This window comes from Phoxinus phoxinus (genome assembly GCF_949152265.1).
Source record: "Phoxinus phoxinus genome assembly, chromosome: 12".
NCBI lineage: Eukaryota > Metazoa > Chordata > Actinopteri > Cypriniformes > Leuciscidae > Phoxinus > Phoxinus phoxinus.
Window position 1 is genome coordinate 20,554,093 of NC_136887.1, and position 27,649 is coordinate 20,581,741.

Consider the following 27,649-nt stretch of genomic DNA (forward strand, 5'->3'; position numbering starts at 1 on the left):
TTACTTTATATCCTAATGATTTTTGGCATAAAAGAAAAATCGATAATTTTGACCCATACAATGTATTGTTGGCTATTGCCACAAATATACCCGTGCGACTTGTGACTGGTTTTGTGATCCAGGGTCACACACACATATATATACAATATATATATATATATATATATATATATATATATATATATATATATATATAAAGATGAGACAGAAATTAATGAATTAAAACAAAACAAAAAACGAATTGTTAAAGTCAGTCTACAAAGACGTCAAACAGGTACATTTTGTGAGCTTCTGTGAGGGGCGATGTGTTAAAGGTCAGTAATCACTTATCACAAATGTACATTTGTCTTAGCCTTATTTTGCTTGATCTACGCTCAATATCCATTTATCAACCACACTATTTCCTGTAGCCTTGGGGCAGAATTATTTCTCAACAGTATAATGTGATTAAAATCTATAAATCTTCTGTTACACCTGCTGCCTGTTATGTAGCACACACCTGTCTCTCAAACGGAATCTACCAAAACAATGTGTTCAAGACGTCGCTGCTGGATTTTATGACATATTACCAGTCAATAACAGTCAGCACTGAAGACATTACTGACTTCCAGGAAAACAGACAAAACAAAAACAAAAAAGTATTGGTCCTGACATGTCTATTTTTATATATATATTATGTAAATAATAATAATGAAACAATAAACCCTTAGATTAATATTTATAAAAAAAGAAACACAACAGTCTGATTAATTATCAATGCAATGTTTTTTGGACAAGTATTATGAATACAATGGGACATGAATGGTTATCCAGGGGGTCTGCAACTAGGGGCTCCACAGAGTTACTGCATGGGGGCCACCATTTATTGTTTGATCGTAAACACATTTTTGGTAAAAACTGCAAATATGTGTGACAAAAATACTAGTATATAACTTCAACCATAGCTAAAGATAAGAAGCTTGTCCCTCCCACATGTAAATGTATTGAAAAATGTAAATGTTTTATACAAGTATGACACTTTCAATATGGATTTAATGTTTTTTAATTAATCATAACAGTACCATTCAAAAGTATAAATGAAAAGACATGTATAATGTTACAAAAGATTTCCATTTCAAATAAATAATTTATATTCATTGAGAAATGGGGGGGGGGGGGGTATCAGTTTCTACAAAAATATTATAAGCATCAAATCAGCATAGTGAATGATTTCTGAAGGATCACATGACTGAAGACCTGGAGTAGCCTAATGATGCTGAAAATTATGCTTTGCCATCACAGGAATAGTTATTTTAAATTGTAATAATATTTCACAATACTGCGTTTTTTACTGTATTTTTGATTAAATAAATGGGAGACATCTTTTGAAAAAACATTTAAAAAAAAATCTTACCACCCTCAAACTTTTGGACACTAGTGTTAATACATTAATACCTTAAATGTAACTCTTGTGTTTTATAAAACAGGGATCCCTGCTCTGCCTCTCTTTACATCAAGGGCTTGAAAAGGTTGAAGACCCCTGAGGTAATCATTCAATGCTATTTTACAAACTAAAGTACCACAGTTTTACCATCTGTTACCATCCATGGTACAGCCATTGTACTGTTTTGTAAAGTTTATCTCTCTTAGCCCGAGGATTCAGCCCAATCATTATTTTTAAATATGCTTATTCATTCTTAAAGCCATAATAGAAAAGCTGAAGAATCCTTAGAACAACCAAAAATAGTCTGTTTTGGGGTAAAATTCAAAGAATTTCAGTTCCGTGTTAGTGTGGGAGAGGGTTATGTCAAGGATGACATGAAGTCGGGTGCATTGCAGCTGGTTCTGTGTAGTGTTGATAGGGTAAACTCTAAACAGACATGAACAAATCCATCAAGACTAAGACGTGTTTCGGGGGGAAGGGGCCGGTGAACTGAAATTGAACCGTTAAAAGGTGATGAAAGAACTGATAAGCTTCAAGCTTTAAGGCTGTTTTTTTCGGTGTCAATTCATTATATTTTTAAATGAGGAACACGGTGCATTGGATGAGAACAACCTCGCTAAAGGGCAATGCACCCTCCTGCCAACTACTTCAACGTCAAAACCAAAACAGCAAGCACGTGCTGCACTGTTATTAGCTAAACAGTATTGACTGATTAGTGATGTTTAGTAAACTCAGCATGGAGATGTCAGGCAGAGAGATGAAGCTCTGATTCACTGAATCAGGCAGGAGAAAGACCATCCAGTTCCAGGTCATTGTTGTGTGTAAATACTCGAACACACTTCAGACGCATGCTAAGGAGACACAGGATAAAAAGCCTGTCCTTGAATTATTGGCGCACATACACATAGCTAACCTTCTACAAAGTCATGTTAACGTTTTTCTGACCTGATTAAGTTTGAATGACAATGACAGACTTACTCATTCCTTTATTTGCTTGCGCTCACTCGCTCTCTCTCTCTCTCTATCTATCACACACACTCACTTTAACATCTTAGTTAAAACATTTAAAAAAGTACAGCATCTGAAGGATGGAACAAACAAAAGCTTTTTTTTTTTAAAGACAGGATAAATATTTTATTAATGAATTTAATAAAATCTTTAACAGACATTGAATATTATGAAACATTTATATGTTATGAAGAGAAAACACTAATATAATGTAATTAATAGAATATTATACTATAATTAATATAATAAAAAATTCATTTGGAACTGTTTATATTTGATTCACTTCAACTACTTTGATTTAAATGTAATCATTGTTCCATGAATTTAGACAATAATTTTAAGAAAGACAAGCAATCCATATCATCTGAGCACTAAATCAGGAAATAAGAAAAAAATGTTATAGCACACATGCCAGGAAAAGGTTCAATTTCTCTTTCTTCTTGGTCCTTAAGGGGGGAAAAATATCCAATTAATGACAGAAGAAACCATGATCCATTAATTGAATCCAACAAGACGTTCATCAAGAGGAAAACAGAACAGACAACAATTATTCCATATCTACAGTCCAAAGTTAAATTCCATCCCCACATGAAAGCATTCATCCTTCTGTATATCTGGGAAGCACAGCGGTCTAAATGAACTGACATGTACCAGGGCTTATATAGAATATTTAGTGAAAATATGTTGAGAGACAACAAACACTTTAGTGTAATGAACTGTTCTGTGTTATTTCCCCCTAAAATATTTGACATGTCAACATGACAAAAACAAAACTCCATGAGTGTTTAAGACTAACAGGGATTTGGCCCCGACTCTGCTGGCTGCTGGTTTCAAACATCATGGCTGTTTATTAGTTTCAACAGCTAACAGTTGAGATGTTTCATAAGCAAATATAATATCCCACATATCCCTCACCACATCCTTGAGAATCAGGCTTATGGTTGATGTTGGATCTTAAAACCCTGATATTCATCTAATCTTTCGTTCTGATCACTGCATGGTTAGTAATCTTGTTTGAATGACACACACAGCAAGCCATTGTGACATCCTTGGTGTATGTCATATGCTCCCCCTAGTGGTTAAAATAGTGCAGTGCCTGTGTAATTCAGTAATTGCTCAGAAGAGGGCGGGTCAATCGAAATAATGTTTAGCATCATGGTAAAACAGACTTGCCTTATCTAGGATTATAAGTGTTTCCTCTTGTCACTGTAAATATTCAAATAAATGGTGCATCAACAAGATGGGTAAGCTAAATTATCATTTGCTTTGTCATGTTGTTGGATACCTGACAGGAAACTACCTGTTTACTTCAACAAAAAGGGAACTGATACCTAGCACTCTGTTCAGACTTATTGGGTGTATAGTACCTGGAGAAAGCCATCTGTTAGCATTCCTGTCAGCATAGAGAATGTGTGACTCTCGGAAGGAAGTACGCAACTTGCTTTTTACTGTCTTTACTCATGGTTGCTCATTCCAAATAGAGGATACTATTAAATTTCTGTCAATGGAAATAAATGCTTTTTGCTCCCAAAATGGTGTAGTCATGATATTTACCAACATGGTCTAACTGAACCATGCTAAACCTTGGCTGAATTTGAAATCGCCCCTATATACTCTCATTCACTATTCCCTACATATTCCAGTAATAATAGTCACTTGAAGGAGTGAATGAAAACGAGTGAGCAAATTCACACACTGAGTGCGGTGGTATTTTCAACGCTGGAATTCATTCGACGTGACACTTACACTTACACTGTATGGGAAGCATATTTTCTAGCGTGTACACTATTGAGGTGCATTATGGGATTGAATAAGTGCGTGCAATAATGTCTGCATAGTATGATTTAACAAAGTATTTTGTGCAAATCCAAATGGGAAAATACAAATAATTTTCTTGCATTTCCTACATAAAAAAAAAAGCTAAAAAATGTAGAACATATTGATGGAAATCTAATTTCACACCTATTATAAGACACCTTACATGTTTTGTCTTCACCCATACATGTGACCTTTAAATGATCTAACAATGTCATGAGTCCAGAAGCATGTATGCACTGATGCATGCTCATCAGGCTGGTTTCCTCACTCTAGTGCACTTACTTAGCCTAAGGTCAGATGTGGCCACCACATGCAGCATTCATCAGCATACAGCAACATGTTTAAATAAAAAACATGTGCCACAGTGATGGGGCTGGTAAGGACTTTCCTATGGAAATAAATGGTGTGTTTCTCCTAGACACTGGAAATGTCAAATAGATTCATGCTGTTGGGCTGTCTCTGAGCCCTCTTCCCTCATTTACACTCACTGATTTACATTAGGCATGCAATGTGCCTGGAAATAAAGATAAATGAGCTTCCTGGGGGGAAAATGTGATTTCCATGAACGTCACTTAATTGTGTATTATTTATATGACTACTTTATTTAAACATAGCTAAGCAAACAGATAAATTAATAAAAAACAATAAATTGTTAATAAGCAAAAAAAAAAAATGCATCAGTAGGTTGAGAATGATGAATGAGAACAAAAGAGATATTAAAAATGTAATTGTCATAGGCTTTTTACAAGAGGAGGTTGCAAATTCCAAGAGTTTAATACATTTTACCATCCAAAACCATAGCTAAACCAAAAAACGGGGGTCCTAACAAGACCATGCTACAATCACTATATAGGGGGCTATACACTGCCTCATTATAGGGCTATGGAGTTTTGCAAAAGCATTAGTCATGGTTAATGCAACATAAGCCATTAGAACTAGAAAGGATTTAAAAGAAGTGAAATACAGCAATAGAGAGACCCAGAGAACTGCAGTATTTCACTAGGGACAAAATAGTAGATTAAACTGTCAACAAAATGGACCAGTTTATGTTCTTTTAACCTTGACTTGTGGTTGCCAGGCTACTGTCTCGTACTCCAGTGACCTGGCCTGTAGCGTACTGTTTAAGGGATAGAAAACAGCTAGTATGTGGAGAATACAGATGTGTACAGGGCAGAAACATGTAAATGAAGCTGGTGTGCTTGATAGCAAGGGGAAAAGCAAGGGGGAGAAAGAGTGTATTAGTATGCAGGTGGCTGCACTGTAAACAAAAAAAATTATGTATACATTATTCAGTGGATAAGTCATTTATTGATTAGTAATTTATTAAACCATTGAGAGGAAAATCAAAGGAAGCCCATTATGTATAGAAATATAGGCTATTAAACAATATTATATATATTTCAAACTGTAAATTCATATTGCTTATAGCAGAAAGCAAATCCAGTTAATTTGCATGTTCTAAAATTAAAGCTTTGCATTATGTCGGTCAATTACATTGTTCACTGGAGAGAGAAATAAATGAGACGTATGCAGGCATCTCCTATGCAGCACTAATGAATGTGTCAGTGTGCCCAAGTTCTGCGGCACCCACCTTTCCAGCTGTTTTAACACCACACACATCCACCAGCACACTGGTGCCGAAATCACACAGCCCTTCTCGATTTACTGATGTTTACATTTAATTCTCTAGGTATAAATTCCTTTTCTTTGGCCTTTGCAAAGGAAATCTGACATTGACACTTTCAACACGTCCTTTAGCCATCCGTTTGCTCTATATACTGTATGTCTGAAGAAGGTTTAGAGGTTCTTGTGTGGTGTGATTGCATATTATGCCATATAGTATTAAGCACATGACAGCAGAAATAAAAGTAAAGAGAAGGAAAGGATAATGGAGAAAAAGCTCTGGGGGGTTTCAGTGCACATAATGAATAAGGGGAGGGGTTGTTTGTTTACACTGATGCAAAATCCCACTTACCTCTCCTCATTGAATGTGGATATGGGGACGTCTCCTCATCAGCTTCTCTGAGGATCCTGATTGGCCAGCTCTTCTGTCACCAAGCGGTTTATTGTTTATTTATTCAGGATGTGTGTCAACTGCTATGGAAGGAAAGAAAAGAGTCAGGTCCCCAACTGAAATGGACATCTAAATATAAAATATTTACTAATAGCTCACCCTCCCACAGCCATGTCTGTTCTAACACAATTCCAGTGGATGTAAGCGGATTATCCTAAACTCTAGAATATCTTTTTTTTTTTCGAAATACTGCAGATCAAAAGATATAATAGAATTTTAATTTATTTAATGAGGTCAGAAAATTGTCATGCGGCTGATGATCTGACAGGTTTTAATATAAGAAAATCTGGCTTATACCAAATCGTGCTAATGCCATGTAGCCTACTCATCTACATCATCCCTATGGTTGGCATGCAGACAAGGAACACTCTCTTTTCTTGCTGAAAACCGAACACTAGAGTATGTCCTGCCCGCGAGAGAGTAAATGAGAGCGACAGAGTGTGAGACAGAGTAATAGAGAGAGAGAGAGAGAGAGAGAGAGAGAGAGAGAGAGAGAGAGAGAGAGAGAGAGAGAGAGAGAGAGAGAGAGAAACATTGAAAGAGAAAGGAGACATGCACAGAATCTGCACATTCTCACAACCAGCACACCTTTACCGTTCACAATCGGACTCAAGACTGAACAAAGAAAGCAAAAAAGGTGAGTACAGCAAAATGCGCGTGCATGAATGAGTGAGAATTTAATGTATTTTAAATTAAAAAGTATAAAGAAAGCTACACGGTTAATATAAAGGTTAAAGGTTTTTGGTTCTTAAAATCAGAATATTGGTTTCATGGTTTTTAAAAAAGCATGATTACATGCTGTAGATGATTTTCCAAATACCTACTGTACTAAATAAAAAGTTACTTGTGAAACTTAAAGACATGTCAATTATGTTGTCATTTACTTATCTGCATGTCATTCCAACCCTTTATGACTTTCTTTCTTCTGTGGAACATAAAAGAAAAGATATTTAGAGAAAAATTTTGTATGATTTTTGTCCATACAAAAGGAAGTCAACGGGCTCCAATGTTGTTTGGCTTACAATGTTCTTCAAAATATAATCAGAAAGTAATTCATACAGATTTGGAACAACATGAGGGTGAGTAAAAAAGATTCTTCTGTGAAATCAGGCTGTAAAAAAAACCTTCTTTGGGGTCTTATTGGAGTTTTTATTTAGGATATGTAAATAGAAAGAACTGTGCCAAAAAAATATATTAAAAAATCAGACAGGCTGAGCTTATATTATAGTAACCGTCATGTAAATGGCAGGCTGGTGGATTTATCTGAATGAATAAGTCATGTGATGACAAATGAGGTCATGAAGCATGTAGGAAATCATTTCAATCTTCACTCTCATGTATGAGCTGTACTGTCATGCGGCTCTGTAATTATAAAACTGTCTGAGTGATCTACGAAAGTGCAAGAAGAGGAGACCATTACTAGACCGGGTAGCATGTGAAGGTCTTCACAAAAATGGGAAGAGGACAATTAAGGTAACGTGAATTAAAGAGAGCCTGAAAGGAGTGGTGGAGGAGGACAGAAGGATGTAGGCATGTTGATAATCTGTCAACTGGATTGTGACGGAAACCAAGATGAGAGGAAATAGCTATATTAATGCGCTGAGGTGATTGGTGGCGGTCATTCTGATTTTCAGCCATAAACCTCTCAGGCTGTAGGGTCGATCCAGGCATAAGTCACTGGCTCAGACAACACGCTGGTCTTAAGTTCTTCTGCTGGCACTCAATAGTCCACCAGTCCTAGCTTGATGTCTGCCAGTGTAATCGGGAGGATGACACAGGCCGTTCCTTCATCTAGGACACACCTGGTGCCTCTCGCTCACAGCTGAGCGCTATTATCCTTGCAAACAAGCTAGGAAAGGCTAGGAGCTTTTTATACAGGTATCACGTAAACAACAGCATCACCAGGAGTGTCGGTTCCTGAGCTGTGGAGGAGTCATTTGAGAAAGTTTCCTTTTTCAGAAAACATCTGATTAGCACAATAAGATAAACATTAATCCAAGAAGGAAACAAGGCTTCCTTGGAGGTAGAGAGCAGAGGTTATATAATTGGGCTTACTGATGCGTCACCTGTGTGTCTCAGTGCTGTCAAACATTCATTTAGCCGTCGGTTTGAATCCAGCGCCTCTGTTAACAATGTTGTGTGGGCTTAGAGCCTGAGGATGCCGAGAGGAGTCCGCTTTAATCATGGCGAGCCGGTCAATCCGCAGGGGGATTATTAAAGCAGGTCCACTGTCACTCTCCGGCAGCTTTCCATCTGACAAAAATATAAAAGGGAGAATGCCTAACTAATATGACATTGATGGACACACATGAAAAAAAAAAAAAGACTGCTGTGCTGTCAAATTGATCTGTTGCTTGAGAAGTAACTCAAGGTTTGTTATTTACAAAGGTTCAAAGTTGCTCATAGTGCTAAATAATGAAGCCATACCCAGGCACAAATGGAATTGATACAATTTTGAATTTATGCTTTTGAATTTTTTGCACTCTTTTTGTGGCAAAAATCGATTTCTATGGAATTGAATGAAGGCACATGGCTGCATCTGAATATACCTACTTCCCTATAGTAGGTGTTAAACGAGTAGTGTCCGAATTCATTACATTCAAAAAATAGTATGGATGACATACTATCTCCGGCGAGATTCTGCAGAGATGATTTGTGAATGGCAGTGAGGCGACGCAACCGACGCATGACAATGACAACATAACAAATGTAATAGGTCTAGATTACATTACTACTCAATTATACTATATAAAGCGTGTAAATACTTTTTGTGCCAAATATAAATATCAACAAATAGCATTACACTAAATGCAAACAGAAATAGATGCTATTCACACATAGTTTAAATAAAAGTAATATGCTATTTGCTCTAAAGGTAAAATATCTGAAAGTTAGTGATAATAGCCTTTGTCAACATAGTTGGCCATCTGCACTCAGTGTAAATAGACAGTGCCTTAATTTATTTCTCAATCAAAAGATCCCATATACGGCAAAAATTATGTTTCCAGATACAGTTTAAATTCCACAAATACCGTGTGGGCCAGGCTTCTGATCTAATGTGTTAGCCAAAGGATGGTTTGGTAATAAATGCGTTGAAAATTTATTGCGATGCGATGAAACAATAAACACTCTCGAGAGAGGAATCTTAAAAGAATGGATAAGCAAGATGAAAAGATGGAGAGAAAACAGCATGACAAGAGATATATGAGAAATAAGGAAATAAAATGACATGGATCGTATCACAGGAACTTCAAAAATAACAGACGTGGTAACAGGAAACAAAAGAGATGAAAGGCACAGATGTGAAATGTGATGTGAATTTGCAACAAGGAGAAATCAGCATTGTGATTGAAACTGTAAGGGAGGCAGTTGAGGAAGAGGAAGAGATTGGAAAAATGCAGCATGTCACAAGACACATGGCATTGTTAATGACATTGATTTATATATAGGGAGCCAAGCATGAGACTCATCTAAAAAACTACAGGTGCTATCACAGGCATCTGACACAGCTGTGCACATGTATATGAGAGTGAGAGAGAGAGAGAGAGAGAGAGAGAGAGAGAGAGAGACAGAGAAAGAGAGAGAGAGCTGTATACTGGGGGAAGGTTGAGGAAATGGGGGAGGCAGAGAGAGAGAATATTCTCAGAGCCATTCAAGTGACGACTGTGAGGGAAGCCATGCTTGGACGGAGACACACTGCGTGCTGAGAGACCAAGAAACAATAAGAGATTTAGAAGAAGACTTAGAAGACCCAAGATAAAAGAAAACATTCATTTAAGGATTGAAAACATCTTTATCAACCTGAATCAATTTCACAGGTACACCAACAGAGAAAGAGACCAAGAAGAAGAGTGAAGGGTAAAGTCACAATAATTTGCATCTCAGATCTCCACAGGTAACTGGTGTCATTGTGATGTTCATGCAGCATGACAAAGATGGGGACAGCTGATGGATGGAGGGATGAGGTGGAAGAGGAGAGGAATAATTGAAGATGGGAAAAAGAAAGAATATGTAGTGGGGAGTGATGAAATCAGTGGCATGCCAAAGAAGATGGAATACTGTTTACATTCTGAAGAATATATTTGATACTTTTTGCATCTGGCAGGTCATATGTGATTTTAAATTAATGCAATAGTTAGTGCTAGTGGAAAAGCTGGAAAAATATACATGTGAAATTGTTTAAACATGGTAATCTTGAGATTTGTACTCTGTCACACCTCTGGGCGCAAAGGGTCTATTTTATATGACTCATTTAGTAATAGACGTGCACTGACATTTTGAAAGATTGCTCTAATCTAAAAGAATCCATTGAAAAAGAGAGAGAGAGGGAGAGAGAGAGACTTAGAATGTAAGAAACGGAGAGAAAGAGAGCGAGATAAATGGTTGGTGGGAGCTGATCTGTGGTAAAATGGTCTAGCGCCTTTTATTGTGGGCTGCTTCTTGCAGGTCCCATGACAATAACTGCAGTGGTTATTGCTGGTGTGTTTTGAGGCAAGACAATCAGCTTCATAAGCTTAAAGTAAAGAGAAATAGTGAGTAGGAGGTTGTGCATTAAATAAAATAGTATCTTGCCATCTTGTGCTAAGGTTCCGGGACATTAAAGTTTACATGGTTGATGGGTACTCATAAGGGTAAACAGGACCACTGTCCATGGGACCGCGAACTGAGAGACACCTGAAAACAATGCAATGGAAATTGAAAATTAATATTGGTGGACAAACAGTGCTTGGATGTGTTCAATTAACCAATTTTAATTGTATTCAACAATTTATTAATATACCATTAATAGTTCATAGACTATATTAATTAATCCTGCAGAAATATATTGCAGACAGGGTACCCACAATCAATGAAAATCTGTCATTTTTTAAACATGCCTGGAAAATTACTAAATTGAATACGTTTTTTTCCTGAGAAATGAAACCAAAGAAATGTTTGAATCATCAGCAAACTGCTGTTGAGTTATTTTCAAGGGTTCATGAACTGCATTATTTTATTATTTTATTGTGTTTTCTGGGATGCACTTATAATGTGTGATTTTTTTTCCATAATTTAGAAATTAAAGGCATTTTCCCTACCCTGATTTTAGCCATCTGATTTTTAACGCTCTCTTTTAAGGGGCGTGTCTGCTGTGTAAACGCCCACTGCTGTGGTTGGCTAACATCATTGATTGCATATGAAATAGCTAATAGGCTACCGGTACGGTATGTACTGTACATGTGGAATTCTCTCGAAAACTAGCTATTAGCACGATTTTACTATTACAGTTCTCGAGGTTTACTAATCGTGAAAATTGTTGATTATAGCATTGTATTTAGATCTAGCATCATATTTAGATCGTGGCATCATGAGAGGTTGCAGTGGATGAGCATTGTAGCCGATCACAGACGCATGTTGAGTTTTGGCGAGAGTCCAGAACACTCGCGATGTTTTGATTGACAGTTCAAGCGATTGTAAAGGAAGCGTTCTTTAATCGCTTTCTATATATAATTTAATCACAGTTTAAATAACAGATTATTTTCATCCTAATAAGAGCAACTAATGTGAAGTTGAACGTTCAGTCACTGGTTTCATTTACTGCAAAAAACGATTTTCAGACAAAAACATCTGACTGTAGTGTAGGCCAATATGAATCATATCAGAAATCATTGGTGATTTTGATTAGACAAGTAATTTACGCATAATCCGTACATATCAAACAATCTGTAACAAGTGACACATAACTTTTTTACTCACATACAGAAGTGTGATCGCCACTACTGTCGGATCCAATAGCTGGGCTAGAAGGCACACCATCGTTCTTTAATGTCAGGCTCTCTGCAAATCCAATGCAGTTACTGTGTTTTTGCACAACCTGGCACTGCACAACATTTTGCACTCTTCAAAGGCATGTAATCGCTTAGCGTCACGTGTGTTATTTACCTACTAGGCTACTTGTCGGGCTCTAATCAGTGGGCGGGGCTACTGACCTGTAGGGTTCGTGATGTCACCAACACGGAAAAAAAGCTTATTGTAGTCCATGCCAGCAGTTTGTTGTAGTCCTTAAAACTCGTTTTTTTGTAAAAGAAAATAACTCCCTTTGCATTGAACTTTGAGCGCTGCAGATGTTGTTTATGCTCAAACAGCAACATTACACACAAACTAAAGTTTAAAAAGTGAAATCATAACCAAGGACCTCTTTAATAAATAAAAAAAATGACTGAAAAGGTCCTGAATAAATGATGACTCATTTGTCAAAAACAATAGGAACCCTTGCAGACTTGCATCAATTTGAGTTTTATTATCCACTTGGTAAACTGGATGAAAAGCTAAAGCTGCCGTTCTTAGTTTTCCGGGAATAATTTTAATATAAAATCTCATGTAGCAAATGTGTAGCAAAGAAGCAAATGTGGAATACAAAAATGCAATTAAAATATCTTATTCTCGTGTCTAAAACAGTGTGGGGTGACAAGAGGTAGCTTCATAATCCGTTCTTGATAGATATGATTTTAACAAAACTTTTTTTTCTTAAATCCTCTTCACAGCCACTGGTCATCCGTATCACATTATCACAGAATGCTGCTCTATCTTCTGTTCTGGGCGAGTCTATTTCTGTTGATTACAAACGGGTGAGTAAAGAGATCTGACACATCGAGACTGAGAATCATGGGCCATCCACGTTGTTAACATTTTCCCCTGTCTCCCAGTGAAAGAGGATTCTATGGGAATCAGTATGGCGAGTGGAATGATTCACAACTGCAGCCCACCATACAGAAGCTGATGAAAGGCTACAATCGATACCTAAGGCCAAACTTTAACCGTGAGGGCCAGCTGCAGTTGATTAAATATAGATTGAGAATTAAAACATGGATAATACAAACACATTTCTTTGTTCCCACAGAGGGGCCTGTTGAAATTGGAATGAGTTTGGATATTGCCAGCATTGATGCCATCTCTGAGATTAACATGGTACTAGTCATGTTTATAACCTCACCTGTAAACTTTCTTGAAGACTAATGGGATTCTGTTCTGTTCACATACTGATAGGACTACACAGCCACTATTTTCCTAAGACAACGATGGCAAGATTCCAGACTGATATTCCCTGGAAATGAAAGTCTGAGTCTGGATGGACGGCTGGTTTCTTTGCTGTGGATCCCCGATACGTTCATCCCTGATTCTAAGCGTTCCTTCCTCCATGATGTCACTGTGGAGAACCGCCTGATCCGCATCTTCAGCAATGGCACTGTGCTCTACGCTCTCCGGTAAACACTGAATCTGAATTTACAACTTCTTACCCAAGGCTGAACAGCTGAACCAGGCAGCTGTATGTGCGTCTGGGGAAACTTCTTACTGAAATGGTTCCATCAATATTCCTCCTTTTCTCCACAGCATTACAGCAACCATCGCCTGCAACATGGACCTCACCAAGTATCCTATGGATAGACAAGAGTGTACTTTGCAATTAGAAAGCTGTAAGTGTTTTCACTCTAAACAATCATTATGTAAATTACTTCTACTTATGTTATTTTATTGATTACTCAAGAGCAGGCTGTACAAACCTTAAACCTGAATGTGTGTTCATGCATGTTCAGGGGGCTATAATTTACAGGATGTGGTGTTTTACTGGACCCGAGGGAATGACTCAGTGAAGGGGTTAGACACACTGCGTCTGGCCCAGTACAGTGTAGAGAGCCACTATACAACCGTATCTGAAGCTGTGTATGAAACAGGTATAAACATCTAATTTCATTATAAATATATTGGCCACTTTTACATTTTATTTTACTGAAAAGTACCAGTCAGCCAGTCTTTTGACAGACGTCTTTTTCCTAAGCGGCTTACAGCGCAATCCTGGTTTACACAGTGACCCAAAAAAAGAATTTGGACAGTTAAAGCCTGACTTAAAGATGCATGAATGACATAACAAAAGATCATCCATTATTGACATTTAATATGGTGTCTCAGGTATCATCCATTATTTTATTTTTTCCACAGAAAATAGCACAAGCACATATTTCAAGCAAAATATTGCACAAAAAGAGGTTTTAGGTATATCATATTTTTTCTGCAGATGCCACTTGGTTTGATATTTTGATATTCAATGGACTAAAATGTATATTACTTTTTGGAACCACTGTAGGCTACATTTAATTAGTACACAAATTCCTTAGTAATCAAACTCATGACATTGGGGTTGCTAGCGCTGCTATAAACTGTCTACACTGTAAAAACAAATCTAGTAAATGCCAGAAATGCACCATACAAATACAGTGACAATATTTTCAGGTATCACGATATGGCATATTGGTACTTGTATATTTTACACCTTAATATAATGATACAATATTAATATTACCAGTCTAGAAGAACTACCTGCTTTTTACCTTAAAGCGATATTTCACCCAAAAAAGTAAATTCTGTCATCATTTACTCACCCTCAAGTTGTTGACTTTTGGAACCCATTGAGTATTTTTTTCTCTCCATACTATGGAAGTCAATAGGGCCTATCTGTCACTAAATAACATAAAATGTAACAAAACACCCTAATGTACATTATTGATAACAAAAATAAGCCGTAACAAAACTATTTTGCCATTAAAGGTAGGGTTGGTAATCCTGTTCAGAAACATTTTTTTTTATACTGGGTGAAATGGTCCTTCCATTCTGATAGTAGTCAATACATTATGTGTTCAGAAAAAGGAATGAAAAATATCTGACCTCTGTAGCAGCTGTAGGACAGTAAAAACTCTGACCAATCACTGCCATTCGGTGCGAATGTAAAGAACCAATCAGATGCCTTCATGTCTCGTGCCCGAGCACCACTGCGTGCACAGCAGTGATGCGCGGGTCAATGTATAAACAACCCGCACCCGACCGACGTTTTCAACTAACCGCCCGCTTAGACGGAGGAACTACGGGTGCGCATTTTTCAGAATGCTGTATGATATAGCCTAGTGTTTTGTAATAAAGGCTTGATTTATTCATTTATTTCGTTTCATTTTCTTAACAGTTAAGATGCTGCATGTTTATCCAGTCTAATCGACTTGTGCGTCTCTCCCCGGACTTTCCCAACAAAAATCCCGCCCCCTCTCAGCAAATAGGCTACATAAAACTGACATTACTGAGCTATATGCGTTTAAAAGTAGCCTATTAAAATGGCACAATGGCATTGCTCAGTTCAACGCGTTGGGAAATCGGGCATTTTGTCCCGCGTCAGCTTTTATTCAAAAGTTAATAACGCGCTCAACATTCAAAAGGTAAATAAGGATTTCCCACTTTCATCTGCAGACTGAGCTCGTGCGTCATCCTCGCGCATTCAGCCAATAAAGTGTAGACCTATGTATTTCATAGAACATTGTCTAGTACTATATAAATTACAAAGGTTAACGACCCGACCGACCGCGACCCGAATATCATTAAAAATATTTTTGGATGACTCGTATTTTGGATCAACCCGCGCATCACTGGTAGGTACATACAGCTGACTCCAAATGTGGATGCGCGTTCATGTTTGTGGGGGGGCGTAGCTTTGGACGGAGCACTGACAGGAGGGGGCGGAGCTTAGAAGAGGTGCCACTTTCAAATCTGGCTAGCTCTCCAACATTACCTACTCTAGCTTTAACCAACGTACTATTTTTATAGTATTTTTCTGTAAAAAATTCCAATTTTTTTTAGTGTATGAATCAAATGCAGTATTCTGGATCTGTTGCAGGTTTTTACCCGAAGCTAGTGCTCCACTTCGCTTTGCGCAGAAACGTGCTGTTCTTCATTCTGGAGACGTATGTGCCCTCAACATTGCTGGTGGTTCTGTCATGGGTGTCTTTCTGGATCAGTCAGTCCTCCGTACCAGCTCGCACCTGCATCGGCCAGTGATTCCAAGAGTTTATTACTCTAGCAAACATGTGCTATAAAACATTTCTAGATCAAATAAACTAAATGTTCTCTATCAAATCCATTTATTTGACAGGGGTGACCACTGTGCTTACCATGACCACTCTAATGATGGGTGCCAGGACCTCACTTCCTAATGCCAACTGCTTCATTAAGGCTATCGACGTCTATCTCGGCATCTGTTTCACCTTCATCTTTGGTGCTCTGCTGGAATATGCCTGCGCTCATTTCTGCACCATGCAGCACCAGACCATTGTAGATGTGCAAAGGGTGAGAAACCTGTGGATAGTGCTTAAATATGACTTTTTTTTACAACTAATGAATTACCTTTTTAATCTAACTTTTCATAGGAACTACTCAAAGAATTCGAGGAGTCAAATGGTACGAGTCACTTGGTCAATTCAATGTCACCAAAAAAGATACAGACGGAAGACTCCACTCGGCAGGAGACGCCAGAGCAATCTGTGGCATGTGAAGGGGATGAGGCAGTGGACACGAAACAAGAGAAGGGGTGCGGTTTATCCTCTGTCAAGCAAATGTCTCACCGAGCAGCATCCATGATGAGTGTCGAGAATCCTCACAACATCGACAGACACTCAAGGACACTGTTCCCTATGGCATTTCTCCTCGTCAATATCTTCTACTGGCTCTATTACCTTTTATTCTAACGGACTGAAAACTCTACCTCCTCTCAAATGACTGAAAAAGAGAAAAGACTGATGACTACCCATCAATTCCTGGTTGAATAGTGCCCTATAACACTGAGCTGGACTTTTACATGGTTCACTGTTGCATTGAAGCAAGTGTTTCTACGCAACAGTGACAGTTAAGATTACATGGACAAACATAAATCACAATAGGGACACATCTGCAATAGGACACAAAGAAGGACGCTGTTGTATTATCCAGTCTTATTTCTTAAAGGGGCCCTATTGTGGTTTTTTACCACTTTTACAACTTTAGTTAGTGTGTAATGTTGCTGTTTGAGCATAAAAAAGATCTGCAAGGTTACAAAGCTCAAAGTCCACTCCAAAGGGAGTTTTTTTTTTTTTTTACAGAATCTCCTTTACAAGAACTACAACGAATGGCTCGTTTGGACTACAACACGAATTTTCCGGATCTTATGAAGTCATAATGTTCTCTTGTTACTCATTTAAATAATCCACACCCACGGAATATGCAAAAACGGGGACGAGGCCTGGCTGTGCTGTATTAAAGAAGACAGTGTTGTCGCTACAGTATGTCAAAGAGACATTGTTTTTTTTTTCCGTTTCCTTCCTAAGGCTGACAAACTTACTTGAAACACTGTTCCTGAACATAACTCCAACAATTATCTCTATTTTTTTTTGTTGTAAGACGGTTCATTAGGTACATTTTGTGATCAGTTACTGTTTGTTTTATCTTCGTTTTCCGACAAATATCACAATTAAATGGTGGATAACATCGTATCTATAATGTATACGAAAATACAAATCACATTGAAAAAATATACGACTCTGAAACGTCCTGTGAAACCTGTGCTTGCAAAGTATGTGCATGAAATCCGTTCTGCATGTTCGTTAACATTGTCAGGGGTCTGAATCGGGCTCGAATTGGTTTGAAATTGACGCCATCCTCAATATTTACTCTAGAGAAGAACTCGCAGTTATGGAGGGGCGGGACATTTTCCATTAAGTGCTGTCAATCAGAACACACTTTGCCAGACCAATCACAGCACATTTCATATTTCGGAAGGAATTAATTAAGGGCTTCATCGAAATCGGCATGTCTGCGGGGAGAAGTGCTGTAATAATGTAAAATAGCCTATGTGAAAAATAATGCGTTTTTTAACATTCAAGCAAGCATATTCTAGTACACCACACCCCCAAAACAAAATCAAGACTTCGTAAAAGGGCATAATAGGACCCCTTTAGGCATTTGCCTTTACATTGCTGATTTATAAGGTTTCAATGCTTTACCTGTTTGTTTGTTTGTTTTTTCTTTCTTTCTTCTTCTTCTTGCTTTGCTAGGTAAATGTAATGCGCTGTAGGGATTGTTGTAAACTTCATAAGCAATGAATGAGCATATTAAATGTCAATAAGTAAAACCAATAATGGTCAATGCATGCATGTATGTACAGTGGGGTCCATAAGTTTGATTCCATATTGTAAAACTGAAATTCAAATCTGGAAATAAAGTTTTAATTTAAAAAAAAGTACAAACATTTTTTTAAGGTGAACTATATCAAAAGATATTTAAGATTCTGCAATATTTCGAGGGCAAAATTGAAACTTTTAATTCAAACAAACAATTTAACTTATATGTTTCATATATATATAACCGAAGCTATAGATTGTGAAATTAAACATTTCTCGTTCTTAGTGTGTGTTTTTTTAGTTAGCTTAGATAGTTGCATAGCATACAGCTATCCGAAATGATTAGAGATCACGTTACGATATATTTCGATAAAAAAACTTCGATAACAAATATGATACAAGTTTTATTTTGTTGAAGAATTAATTGTGGCATGTAATTAATTAAATATACATATATATAATGCCTTATTGCTTAATAACAATTAACAATGTCGCAAAACATACCTAAACGTGCAATTTCTTTCACTTAATCTATATAAATCAGGATAAAAATAAAAGATTATTACATGAACTGGAGATAAGACTCATCACTTCTTCTATGACTCCATTGCTTTACTCAGTCAAGACAGTAGGTGGCACTGTCGCGCCAAAACAGTACACTACGAGCATCGGCTGGTCAAAGAGGAAAATCCATCAGCCAATGAGGAAGCTGGTTGCCTTTTAAAACTCAGCCGGGAAACTCGGAACCAAAACAAACGACATTTCTGCTCGTGTACGGAGGAATACAGATAAAAGGTAGGTACTCAACGCCGTCTCTGTAGAGGTTGTATTTAATTTCGACTGGTATGATTTAGTTTTTAGAAAGACTAAAAGTTAGTTCAACTGGCGATATGTATGTATTGATAAAACCCGCGTGTCACTTTTAGTAATACAACGTAAAACGAAATTGCTCAAGATTAACGTAACGTTAACTGTTTTGTTACAAATCACAAACGGCATTATTTCAACCGAACAAGTTGGTTTTGATTGTCTTGCTGTTAAGTGAGTGTAGTTTATATCTTGCAGCTGCAGTGTTTCTTTAAGCTGTCTCTGTCAACGCTGTGCAAAGCTACAGACATGGACACCATGATTTACCTGGATCAGGAGAACGGCAGACTGACCACTCCATCCATCAAATCTCGCCCGAACAGACTGCACTCGGCTCCAGGTCAGTAACGTTACCAATGCTCAGACACCAAAATGCATTTTGTACCAGAATCATACATGTTGTCATTTTACCATTACTGATTTCAGATCAGTGCTTGAGAACGCCTCTGACAGGAAAGACTCGTTTCGGAGCTCCTCTGCAATCCAGCAGAAAAGCTTTGGGAGTCCTAAATAAGGTTGTTGCGACCCCAGCAGCCTCTCATAAAGCAGAGGAGAAAACCAAACCTGCAGAAGCCAAGGTTGGTTATTGAGATTATGAAGGCTGCTTTCCTACACGGACAACTATATTTAAATTATTTATAGGTTGATTAAAATAAATGCATGTTTCATCAGTGTAAGGTGCTTGCTCAGCCGGCTGGTGAGGAGTTGCCAGAGATTGAGAAGTGCTTCCCGTACAATCCAAGTGGTAAGCTGGTCTGCTGCTTTATTGCTTTAAAAACTAAACTCTCTTGGTGTCAGGAAGCTGTTTATGATTCTGTCCTGTGTTAAATGTGTAGAGTTTGAGACCTACGGTGTTCCAGATGAAGTCTACCTTAGTGGTTTCTCTCTGGCTGGTTTGGCTAAACCGACGTGGCCGGCCACTTCACCTGCTGTGGAAGAGCTTATTATGGATCCGTGTTTGCCACTCTCACCTTTAAAGATGCCCAGTGGTAATGAGTATATTTTGAAGCAGTTTAAACTTTAAATGCAAAACTTGTTATGCCCAATTAAGCTTGTTAATTCTTTATTTCCTCAAATGCAGCAGTGGAATATGCTGATGAAATGGAGGCCTTCCTACAGACGATAAATGAGCTGACTGTTGACTTGCCACCTGAGTGTGAATTCTAAACTTTTTCTTTGAATTGTGAACGTTGTACATTCAGAATTGTTTGTTTTTAACTGTTATTAAACTTTTTTTATAAAATTAATGTTCAAAGGAATCTGTTAATCTGAATCTAAAGTTTTTTTTTTTTTAAGTCTGATCTTGAGGGCTTTTTCTCTTGAGTTATTTCCTTCATTAAACTTCTATTAATTGACACTTCCTGTGATATTTTTGTGACTCTTATAAGGAAATGTCAGGTTCTGCATTGGCTTCCTGGATTTTTCTATATTCAAATGGAATCGGTGCTCTCAGGATATGGATATACAGTGTGTATCATACACTAGTGTTAACACTTTACAATGAGGTTTTGGTTAATGTGAATGAGGAATTTGTTAATGTTAGCTAATAGAAATGTTTGTGTTCACACACAGTGCATTTATATTAACAGAATTTAAGTTTATGTATTTGTAAATGTGTAAGTTACCATTAACTAAAATAAATTATGCAGAAGTATTAATGAATCCTTTTTGTAAAGTGTTACCACATATATTTTATTAAGGAGCTGTTAAATCCAGTTCTTAGAAAAGGACAGTTCTCTTCTTTTCTTTTTTTTAGCTGGCTTGTATAAAGTCACGCAGTAAAACTGTTTTTGTTCCCAACTGATCATTCTTTTGCAAGTCTATATCGGACATTTGAGCAAAGATACATTTTGTCTTTATTAAAAGAATATTCACATCTCCATGTCCAAAGACATTTAAAGTGCAAATGTTACTCACATTAAAAAGTGGTAAAGAAATGGGGGAGGGATATAAACAGATGTAAAAGAATGTTAAATATACAATTTTCAAATATACACTGTTATTAGCACCACTTGGTTAAGAGCTGGAATTACCCCAGAAGTATGAGCAATGGAGTGAATAAAAACACTGTACAAATCAGTTACCATGCCTCTTTTAAATTAAAGAGTTTAAAATTCAAGACTTTTTAAAGTGGATTGTCTCTTATGTATTTCTATCCTCTGCTGCTTTTACAACTTAACCACAACTCTTTCTTGCACTTTCAACTGACAAACTTATTTGATCATACCCTCTCAATCCTTCAACACTGTTCATTTTGTGCTTGTCACGTGGAACTTCACAAGACGCATGAAGAGGACATCATTTGGCTGCAAAGTATTATAATAGAGCTGGTGCCTTGTCATTCTAACTCCACTGTAAAGTTATAAAAGTGGCAGTCACCAATCACCATAGAGTTGCATATACAGCAGTCTGTGTTGGTGCAAGTCCTCATATTAATCGTGAAGTCTTCCTGATCAGCAGTTTCTTTAAGTCCCCTTCTTAGATTCCCATTCCTGGTTAAAAACAAAGCATTAATGTTTAAGTTCTCACACATACGGGCCTATTCTGCAACATATAGTATCTTAATAGCAGGACCCTAAAGTGGTTGATGAAACTCATTAGAGACTGACTAATTAGAAATTGACTAAATGTTCTAATGTGATCCATATTGATGCAGCAAGCTGTTCTGTTTGCATTATCTGCCTTTTGATGCATTGCACTGGATAATGCTGTGCCCACTGATGTGTTTACCTTGGCTTTCTGCATAACATTTCCCTTTGTGGATGCATAGATGGAGGGAGGTCGCTTGCGCATTTCAGAGGCGCAGTTGACAGGGAGAAACGACTCAATATAATGAGTCTCCGTCCTTTGAGTCTTTGAGGAAAGGAAGGAAGGATATTTAACATCAGACTATCCTTTTGATTAAACTATTCGTTCTAATATTTGCCCAGTACCTTGTTTGTAGGTTTAGACTCTGTAGGCGTACTAGCCGCCTCCATTTCTCCACCAGCCAGAGATTTCTTCAGGTTCTCCTTCACCTGCGTGAGCCTGAGCTCTAGATCCACACGCTCACCCTCTTTCACCCGACAGCTGTCCTCTAACTGGACAATACGCTCCTCTAAAGCCAACCTCTGCTTATCTGCACAACAATACAGAAATACATTTACATACGTGTTTCTGGCTGATTCATTTCGACCACATAAACATAAAGACATATAAAGACACTAGTTGAGTAAGAGGAAACAATCACTACAACTGAAGTGGTAGGGCTGCACAAAATTGCACAATATATGTATTTTATTTTTTTAATCAACTGTAAACACAATTTAAAATGTGATATTTTTTTATTTTTAAAGAGCACCCATTTTGTTGTGCTTGTGTGTAGGTGCTGCACAGTTTGGTAAAAAAAATTGTGATCACACATCAATATGACTATAAAATAATAAATAATAATAATACTATAAAATAATAATAATAATTATTACTAATAATATTAAACAAAATAAGAAATATTAGTATTGTAATAATAATACCTTTTCACAGTAAAATAATATAAATTTCTTTATATTTATATAATTTCTTTTGAAATCAAACCAACTACTGTGAAATACCTCTGTATTATTGCATAAAATAGACAGGAAAGATTTATTTCTCACCCGTTGCACCTTTCATTTTCTCCTTTGCCTCTCGTTTCTTCTTCCGCAGTGAGACTAATGCACTTCTGATACTGTCTATTTCTGTCTCCAGGTCTTCTTTTTCTTTCAAGAAGCGGCGTGCGTCCTCCTGTGCCCGTGTTTTCCCATACCTCCCGTATTGATTTGCGTCTGAAATGTCAAGTAAAGTTCAAAGATCAGACCCTAGAAGTCTGTGGGAAGGTGGCAAAGCTCTTAGCACTTATTTGGTGAGAGAATGAGTGTGAAAATGCAGAGAGCCGTAGATCAAACCAAAATGTCTTAAGCTCAGGTTACATTATTCTGACTGCTTTTGATGTGACAGCGCGAGAACTTTTCAAAATGTCCAAAATAAGGTTAAGCAGTCAGCAGGCTGCTAATAAAACCATCTATTCTTTATGTTAAAGTGAACGCTGGATCTAACAGCTGTGTTTGTTATAAGCACCACCAGCACAGTGCAGAGTGTGACGGGACTCACTGGAGCCGTGGCGCTTTAGGGTGATTTGTGGACTGGGCTTTCCTGTGTCACTGCTGGAGAAAGAAGAACGACGCTTCGTTTGTGTTCCTCTCCTCAACCTCTCATGTCCCTGCTGAAGAAGAAAAAAAGTGTACCAGGTCAGATATTGTCTATATAAACAACTGTACTGCATGCTGCTTCATATGGATCAATCCACAAAATGAATGCCATTCCTGTTCCTCATATACCCAATGTGTAACAAATGATTGAAAATGAATAGCTGATGCTAATTGTGTTTCTATAAACATGCCAATAAAATCCACAAACTGTGGAAATAAAGTGAAATAAATGGTGGAATTTTGTCTTTATGTGCATCCATCCGTCACGACTCCAGTGGGTTCATAAATACATTTTGAAGCGAAGCAATGGGTTTTTGGCCATACGTGCTTTCGCGAGAGAGTCGAGTTCCGGTGGAAGGATGACCTCTGACCCGATGTATGACCTAGGACTTATGATGTAGGACGTAAGACTTATGACATAGGATGTATGATGTAGAATGTAACATTGGTCTTATAGCATAGGATGTATGACGTAGGTCTTATGACATAGGATGTATGACGTAGGACTTTTGACATAGGATGTATCCGTAGGATGTATAACGTAGGTGTAGCTTAAGCTTAGATGAGAATTGATGAACCCGAAAGCAAAGAGGTTAGAGCAAAACAAAATGGCGGTTACGAATTAGAAGTCTTGTAATTACAAAAATAATGTAGGAGGATTTCGATATAAGAAAAGAGGAGCTACCTCCTACGTCGGATCAGAGCGAGGTCACCCTTCTGCCGGAACTCAACTCTCTCGTGATCACGCGTACGGGCGTTGCCAGAAGCCAGTAAAGTTTGTAAAGTTGTAAATATGGATATTTTTGGGATAAACCCATGCTTCACTTAAGAAGGCATTCATTAACCCAGTAGAGTCGTATAGATTACTTTTATGATGGATGTGCTTTTGGGAGCTTCAAAAACTAGGGCACTATTCAATGCCATTACAAAGCTGGGAAGAGCCAGGATATTATTTAATATAACTCCAATTGTGTTCGGCTGAAAGAAGAAAGTCAAAAGGTTCAGTAAATTATGGGATAATTTCTTTCTCTTTTTTTCATAATTTTACTGTTTGGCTTGAGATGCAGTATTACATTATTGCACAATGCAAAATGACATTTTAAACAGAATGATACAAAAACAACTGAAGGACTTATTTTTTAAATCAGATTTTTTTGCGTAAAAAAAAAAAAAAAGCAATTCACTTTTTTGTATTTTTATTTTTTTTGTATTTATTATTTTTTTTTTTTGTGCCCTGATCGCACAATTTGAGGCACGCACAGATGGAGAGAACTGATGTTTCTTTGCGGGTGTCCGAAGGTTCAGCACAGGTTTAACAAGACACTCGGAGGCCAGAGGCCATGACGACTGAACCTGCTCTAACCCCTGACTACTGCAGAGTCAGCACACACTTCTCATCTTTCATTAAACACCAGTCAGGGCACATGGATATAAAGAAGACTTTTCTTCCAACAAAGAAAAAAAGATTTTAAAAATCAGATAATGACTCAAACATTAAGTGTAAACAACACTCATGAGTGTCGTTCACTCTTAATGTTTGCGTATGATGCATGCACACGAGTGTTGGGAATTTCTTCAATAATTTATTGCGCGACCACAAACCTCTATGGCTTCAAAAGGGACCTCATCATATGTTCGTGAATCTGTGGAGGTTGCCCATCTAAATAAACAGGAAAAGAAATAAGAACAGTTAAGGTAGTTAAAACAACAAGATGACCCAATCTATAACTCCACCCCTCAACACATTAACCCTTAACTCACAGGAAAGAGTGACGGGCAGCCGTGCGGATGTTGGCGATAGTTTCCACATCTACATAGTCATAATGTAGGGACTCTGGGTCGGCAGAGGAACCGGTTTCTGCCAACAGGACTCCCAACCAGCGGCCCATGTCCTCCGAACAACTAGCCTAACACAACAAACACACGCAAGAACAAACATGAGCTGCAATCACAAACAGAGCCAGACACAAAAAAATATCACACACACGAATATTATAAAATAGACTGTATGGACAGCATTTAATCATCAGAAATGATAAAAGAGATAAAGAATGAAAAAACGATAGCATTTAGACATAGTAGTGTTGTTATTGTTATATTATTGTAATAAATATATATTATGTAATATATGTAATGTATATATATTATATGAAAAATTTGAGAAAGTTGAAAATAAAAATTCAATAAAAATAAAGTCAAATAGAAATATTAAAAAATAACTAAAAATGTGGTCAAATTAAAATACAAATATACAAATAAAATCTAATCCAAATATAAATAAATACTGTAATAGTATTTAAATAATACTACTAACCAATATTAAATTAAGATATTTTTATATTTAAACATATTTTTTAAATTAATTTGTATCAGTTGATTATATATATTTAAGTGTGCATGGTAATTTCCCCTATTTAGATTACATTTGCTGTCATGTGGCATTCACTTAAACTTAATCTTTAAAAATATCGAATAACACTGTTCAATGTAATCTTTTTCAAATCTCATAATAAAAAAGAAAAATCATAGTGTATATTATAACAGTATTATGCCAATATTCAGTAATTTGTTTTGGTTTTTAGTGTTTTATTTTTCTTTATTTAGACAAAATGGTATAGAATTACAGTATAGTATTATAGTATAGTATTTTAATATCAGCAATTTTTAAAAAAAATGGTCGGCCAGACATAATTGTAATATCGGTGTATAGTATAGTATAGATTGAGAGAATGTCAATGAATGATGGTGAGAGAAGAGGAAGGAACACAGATCAAACCCACACAAACACCAAGACTAAATTTGCATGTAGCTAACCACTAGAATACAGCTCTATGGAGGATTGCTGCGAAAGCTTCACACAAATCACTCACTACCTCTAAAGCTGCCAGCTCTGCACCTCCTTTCAGTATCCTCAGGGCGAAGGGGTGTTTGGGCCCGAGGCCTGGGACAACCTCACAGCCCTTCAGAGCCACAGCGGTGTGGGGGACTCGCTGTTCTGCTTTCTCCTGGTAAAGGTAAAGAGATCCGGCCCGCACACGACACCAGTGTTCCCTCCAGCACTGATTCAACAGCACTCCCACATAACCTAACAAACACACAGAAAGAATTACAGCAATTATTACAGTACGCCCACTTCTGTTTCATGGTGAAGATTTATTCCACTTCACTGTCTGAGATCAAACGCTAAGAATGAAAAGTTGGAAATAACAGGTGGAGAGAGTCATGGGTATTGTAATATGAGAGGAGAAAGGGGAGAGAGAAAGATGTGTCTCGTACCACACCGGGGATCCTGGTCGAGAGACATGCGGGCGTCTCCTGGCAGTGGAGGCTTTCTTTTGGAGAAACTGATAATTCTTGTGATCTTTCTTCCTGCAGCTCGGCTTACGGTGCCCGTTAGCTCTGACAGTGCTCCTCGCTTGGGTTTACCTGTAAACACATAAACACACACACACAGTTTGATGGTAGAATGAAATCGCATGTAAAGATATGTGTGGTCTACAGACACACAATCTGCAGGAATTAGCCCAAAACTATTAAATACTTTCACTGGTCCAAACAATCCACATCCTGCATAAAGACTTCCTGCTTGTTAACAGAGTACCTATGACAAAGCTCTCAGACAGTGAAAGGAAAAAAGGATGAATAAAGTGTGTGTGTGAGAGAGGTATGGTTTTCAACATGTTGCTAGGTGGTTGCTAGGGTGTTTTGGGTTGTTGCCAGATTGTTTCTATGTGGTTTGTTAGGCATTCTGATTGGCTTAATACGTTGCTGCTATGTGGTTATTATGGTGTTTTGGGTGATTGGTGTTACTATACAGTTTCTATGGCATTCTGAGAAGTTTTAGGGTGTTTTGGGTGATTGCCAGGGTGTTGCTATGTGATATCCAAGGCATACTGAGTGGTTTTTGACATGTTGCTCTGGGGTTCCTAGGGTGTTTTGGGCAGTTCCAGGGTGTTGATAGCCCAACCCTAAGTCTACAAGACATTCTGGTCTATATAAATGCTTCTGGTCCCTCTTTCCTTGTACAGTGTGTGAGTATAAAAAAAAGACTGCAAGATGAATTACTTTCATTGTTTTAAATTTAGTTTTATTAATAATAATAATGATTGCCTTGATTGGAAAACTGAAGATCTCACCATTTTCCCGGCCGTCACGAGCACTTTCTCCACTTGGCACACTATCAGAATCTGAGGTGTGCTTCTCTGCAGAACACCACTACAGGGACAACAGCACAGCCAGATTAAACGAAATACAGCAAATTTGTAAATATACACATCCATAACTA

The 27,649-nt window shown here is 37.5% G+C and overlaps 3 protein-coding genes across 8 annotated transcripts in view; 2 read left to right on the forward strand and 1 right to left on the reverse strand.

Annotated features, from left to right (window-relative positions):
• The first annotated feature begins 6,849 nt into the window (after positions 1-6,849).
• Positions 6,850-18,382, forward strand: gabrp (gamma-aminobutyric acid type A receptor subunit pi). Of its 4 annotated transcripts, none has more exons than XM_079630099.1 (10): positions 6,850-6,960; positions 12,848-12,931; positions 13,010-13,122; positions 13,204-13,271; positions 13,350-13,567; positions 13,695-13,777; positions 13,898-14,035; positions 16,018-16,170; positions 16,273-16,466; positions 16,547-18,382. In XM_079630099.1, the coding sequence occupies exons 2-10, from the start codon at positions 12,879-12,881 to the stop codon at positions 16,862-16,864; spliced, it is 1,338 nt and encodes a 445-aa protein (XP_079486225.1). In that variant the 5' UTR covers positions 6,850-6,960; positions 12,848-12,878; the 3' UTR covers positions 16,865-18,382. The 4 variants fall into 4 exon arrangements, with proteins under 4 accessions (XP_079486225.1, XP_079486223.1, XP_079486224.1 ...); XM_079630097.1 differs by lacking the exon at positions 6,850-6,960 and adding an exon at positions 9,900-10,181; XM_079630098.1 differs by lacking the exon at positions 6,850-6,960 and adding an exon at positions 9,968-10,141.
• A 566-nt stretch (positions 18,383-18,948) lies between these two features.
• pttg1 (PTTG1 regulator of sister chromatid separation, securin) lies at positions 18,949-20,862 on the forward strand. 2 transcript variants are annotated; one of them, XM_079630110.1, is made up of 6 exons: positions 18,949-19,066; positions 19,337-19,478; positions 19,565-19,716; positions 19,811-19,883; positions 19,975-20,127; positions 20,220-20,862. In XM_079630110.1, exons 2-6 carry the CDS (start codon positions 19,388-19,390, stop codon positions 20,303-20,305), a joined length of 555 nt encoding a protein of 184 aa, XP_079486236.1. In that variant the 5' UTR covers positions 18,949-19,066; positions 19,337-19,387; the 3' UTR covers positions 20,306-20,862. The 2 variants fall into 2 exon arrangements, with proteins under 2 accessions (XP_079486236.1, XP_079486237.1); XM_079630111.1 differs by having other exon boundaries at positions 18,962-19,066; positions 19,323-19,478.
• A 115-nt stretch (positions 20,863-20,977) lies between these two features.
• Positions 20,978-27,649, reverse strand: part of afap1l1a (actin filament associated protein 1-like 1a) — a 28,378-nt gene continuing 21,706 nt past the window's right edge. For both annotated transcript variants that reach the window (XM_079630109.1, XM_079630108.1), the window contains exons 10-19: positions 27,501-27,579; positions 26,641-26,790; positions 26,238-26,449; positions 25,126-25,271; positions 24,967-25,024; positions 23,267-23,378; positions 22,774-22,941; positions 22,072-22,256; positions 21,869-21,991; positions 20,978-21,630 (exon numbers count right to left, since the gene is read on the reverse strand). In XM_079630109.1, the coding sequence (XP_079486235.1) occupies positions 21,604-21,630; positions 21,869-21,991; positions 22,072-22,256; positions 22,774-22,941; positions 23,267-23,378; positions 24,967-25,024; positions 25,126-25,271; positions 26,238-26,449; positions 26,641-26,790; positions 27,501-27,579 (1,260 nt within the window). In that variant the 3' untranslated portion in view covers positions 20,978-21,603. The remainder of the gene's footprint in view (positions 21,631-21,868; positions 21,992-22,071; positions 22,257-22,773; positions 22,942-23,266; positions 23,379-24,966; positions 25,025-25,125; positions 25,272-26,237; positions 26,450-26,640; positions 26,791-27,500; positions 27,580-27,649) is intronic.

Coding starts and splice junctions, on each gene's coding strand:
- gabrp (XM_079630099.1), top strand. CDS start 12,879: ATGCTGCTCTATCTTCTGTTCTGGGCGAGTCTATTTCTGTTGATTACA. Junction 12,932..13,009: donor TTTCTGTTGATTACAAACGG/GTGAGTAAAGAG, acceptor CCTGTCTCCCAG/TGAAAGAGGATTCTATGGGA. Junction 13,568..13,694: donor ACTGTGCTCTACGCTCTCCG/GTAAACACTGAA, acceptor TTTTCTCCACAG/CATTACAGCAACCATCGCCT.
- pttg1 (XM_079630110.1), top strand. CDS start 19,388: ATGGACACCATGATTTACCTGGATCAGGAGAACGGCAGACTGACCACT. Junction 19,717..19,810: donor CCAAACCTGCAGAAGCCAAG/GTTGGTTATTGA, acceptor ATGTTTCATCAG/TGTAAGGTGCTTGCTCAGCC. Junction 20,128..20,219: donor ACCTTTAAAGATGCCCAGTG/GTAATGAGTATA, acceptor CCTCAAATGCAG/CAGTGGAATATGCTGATGAA.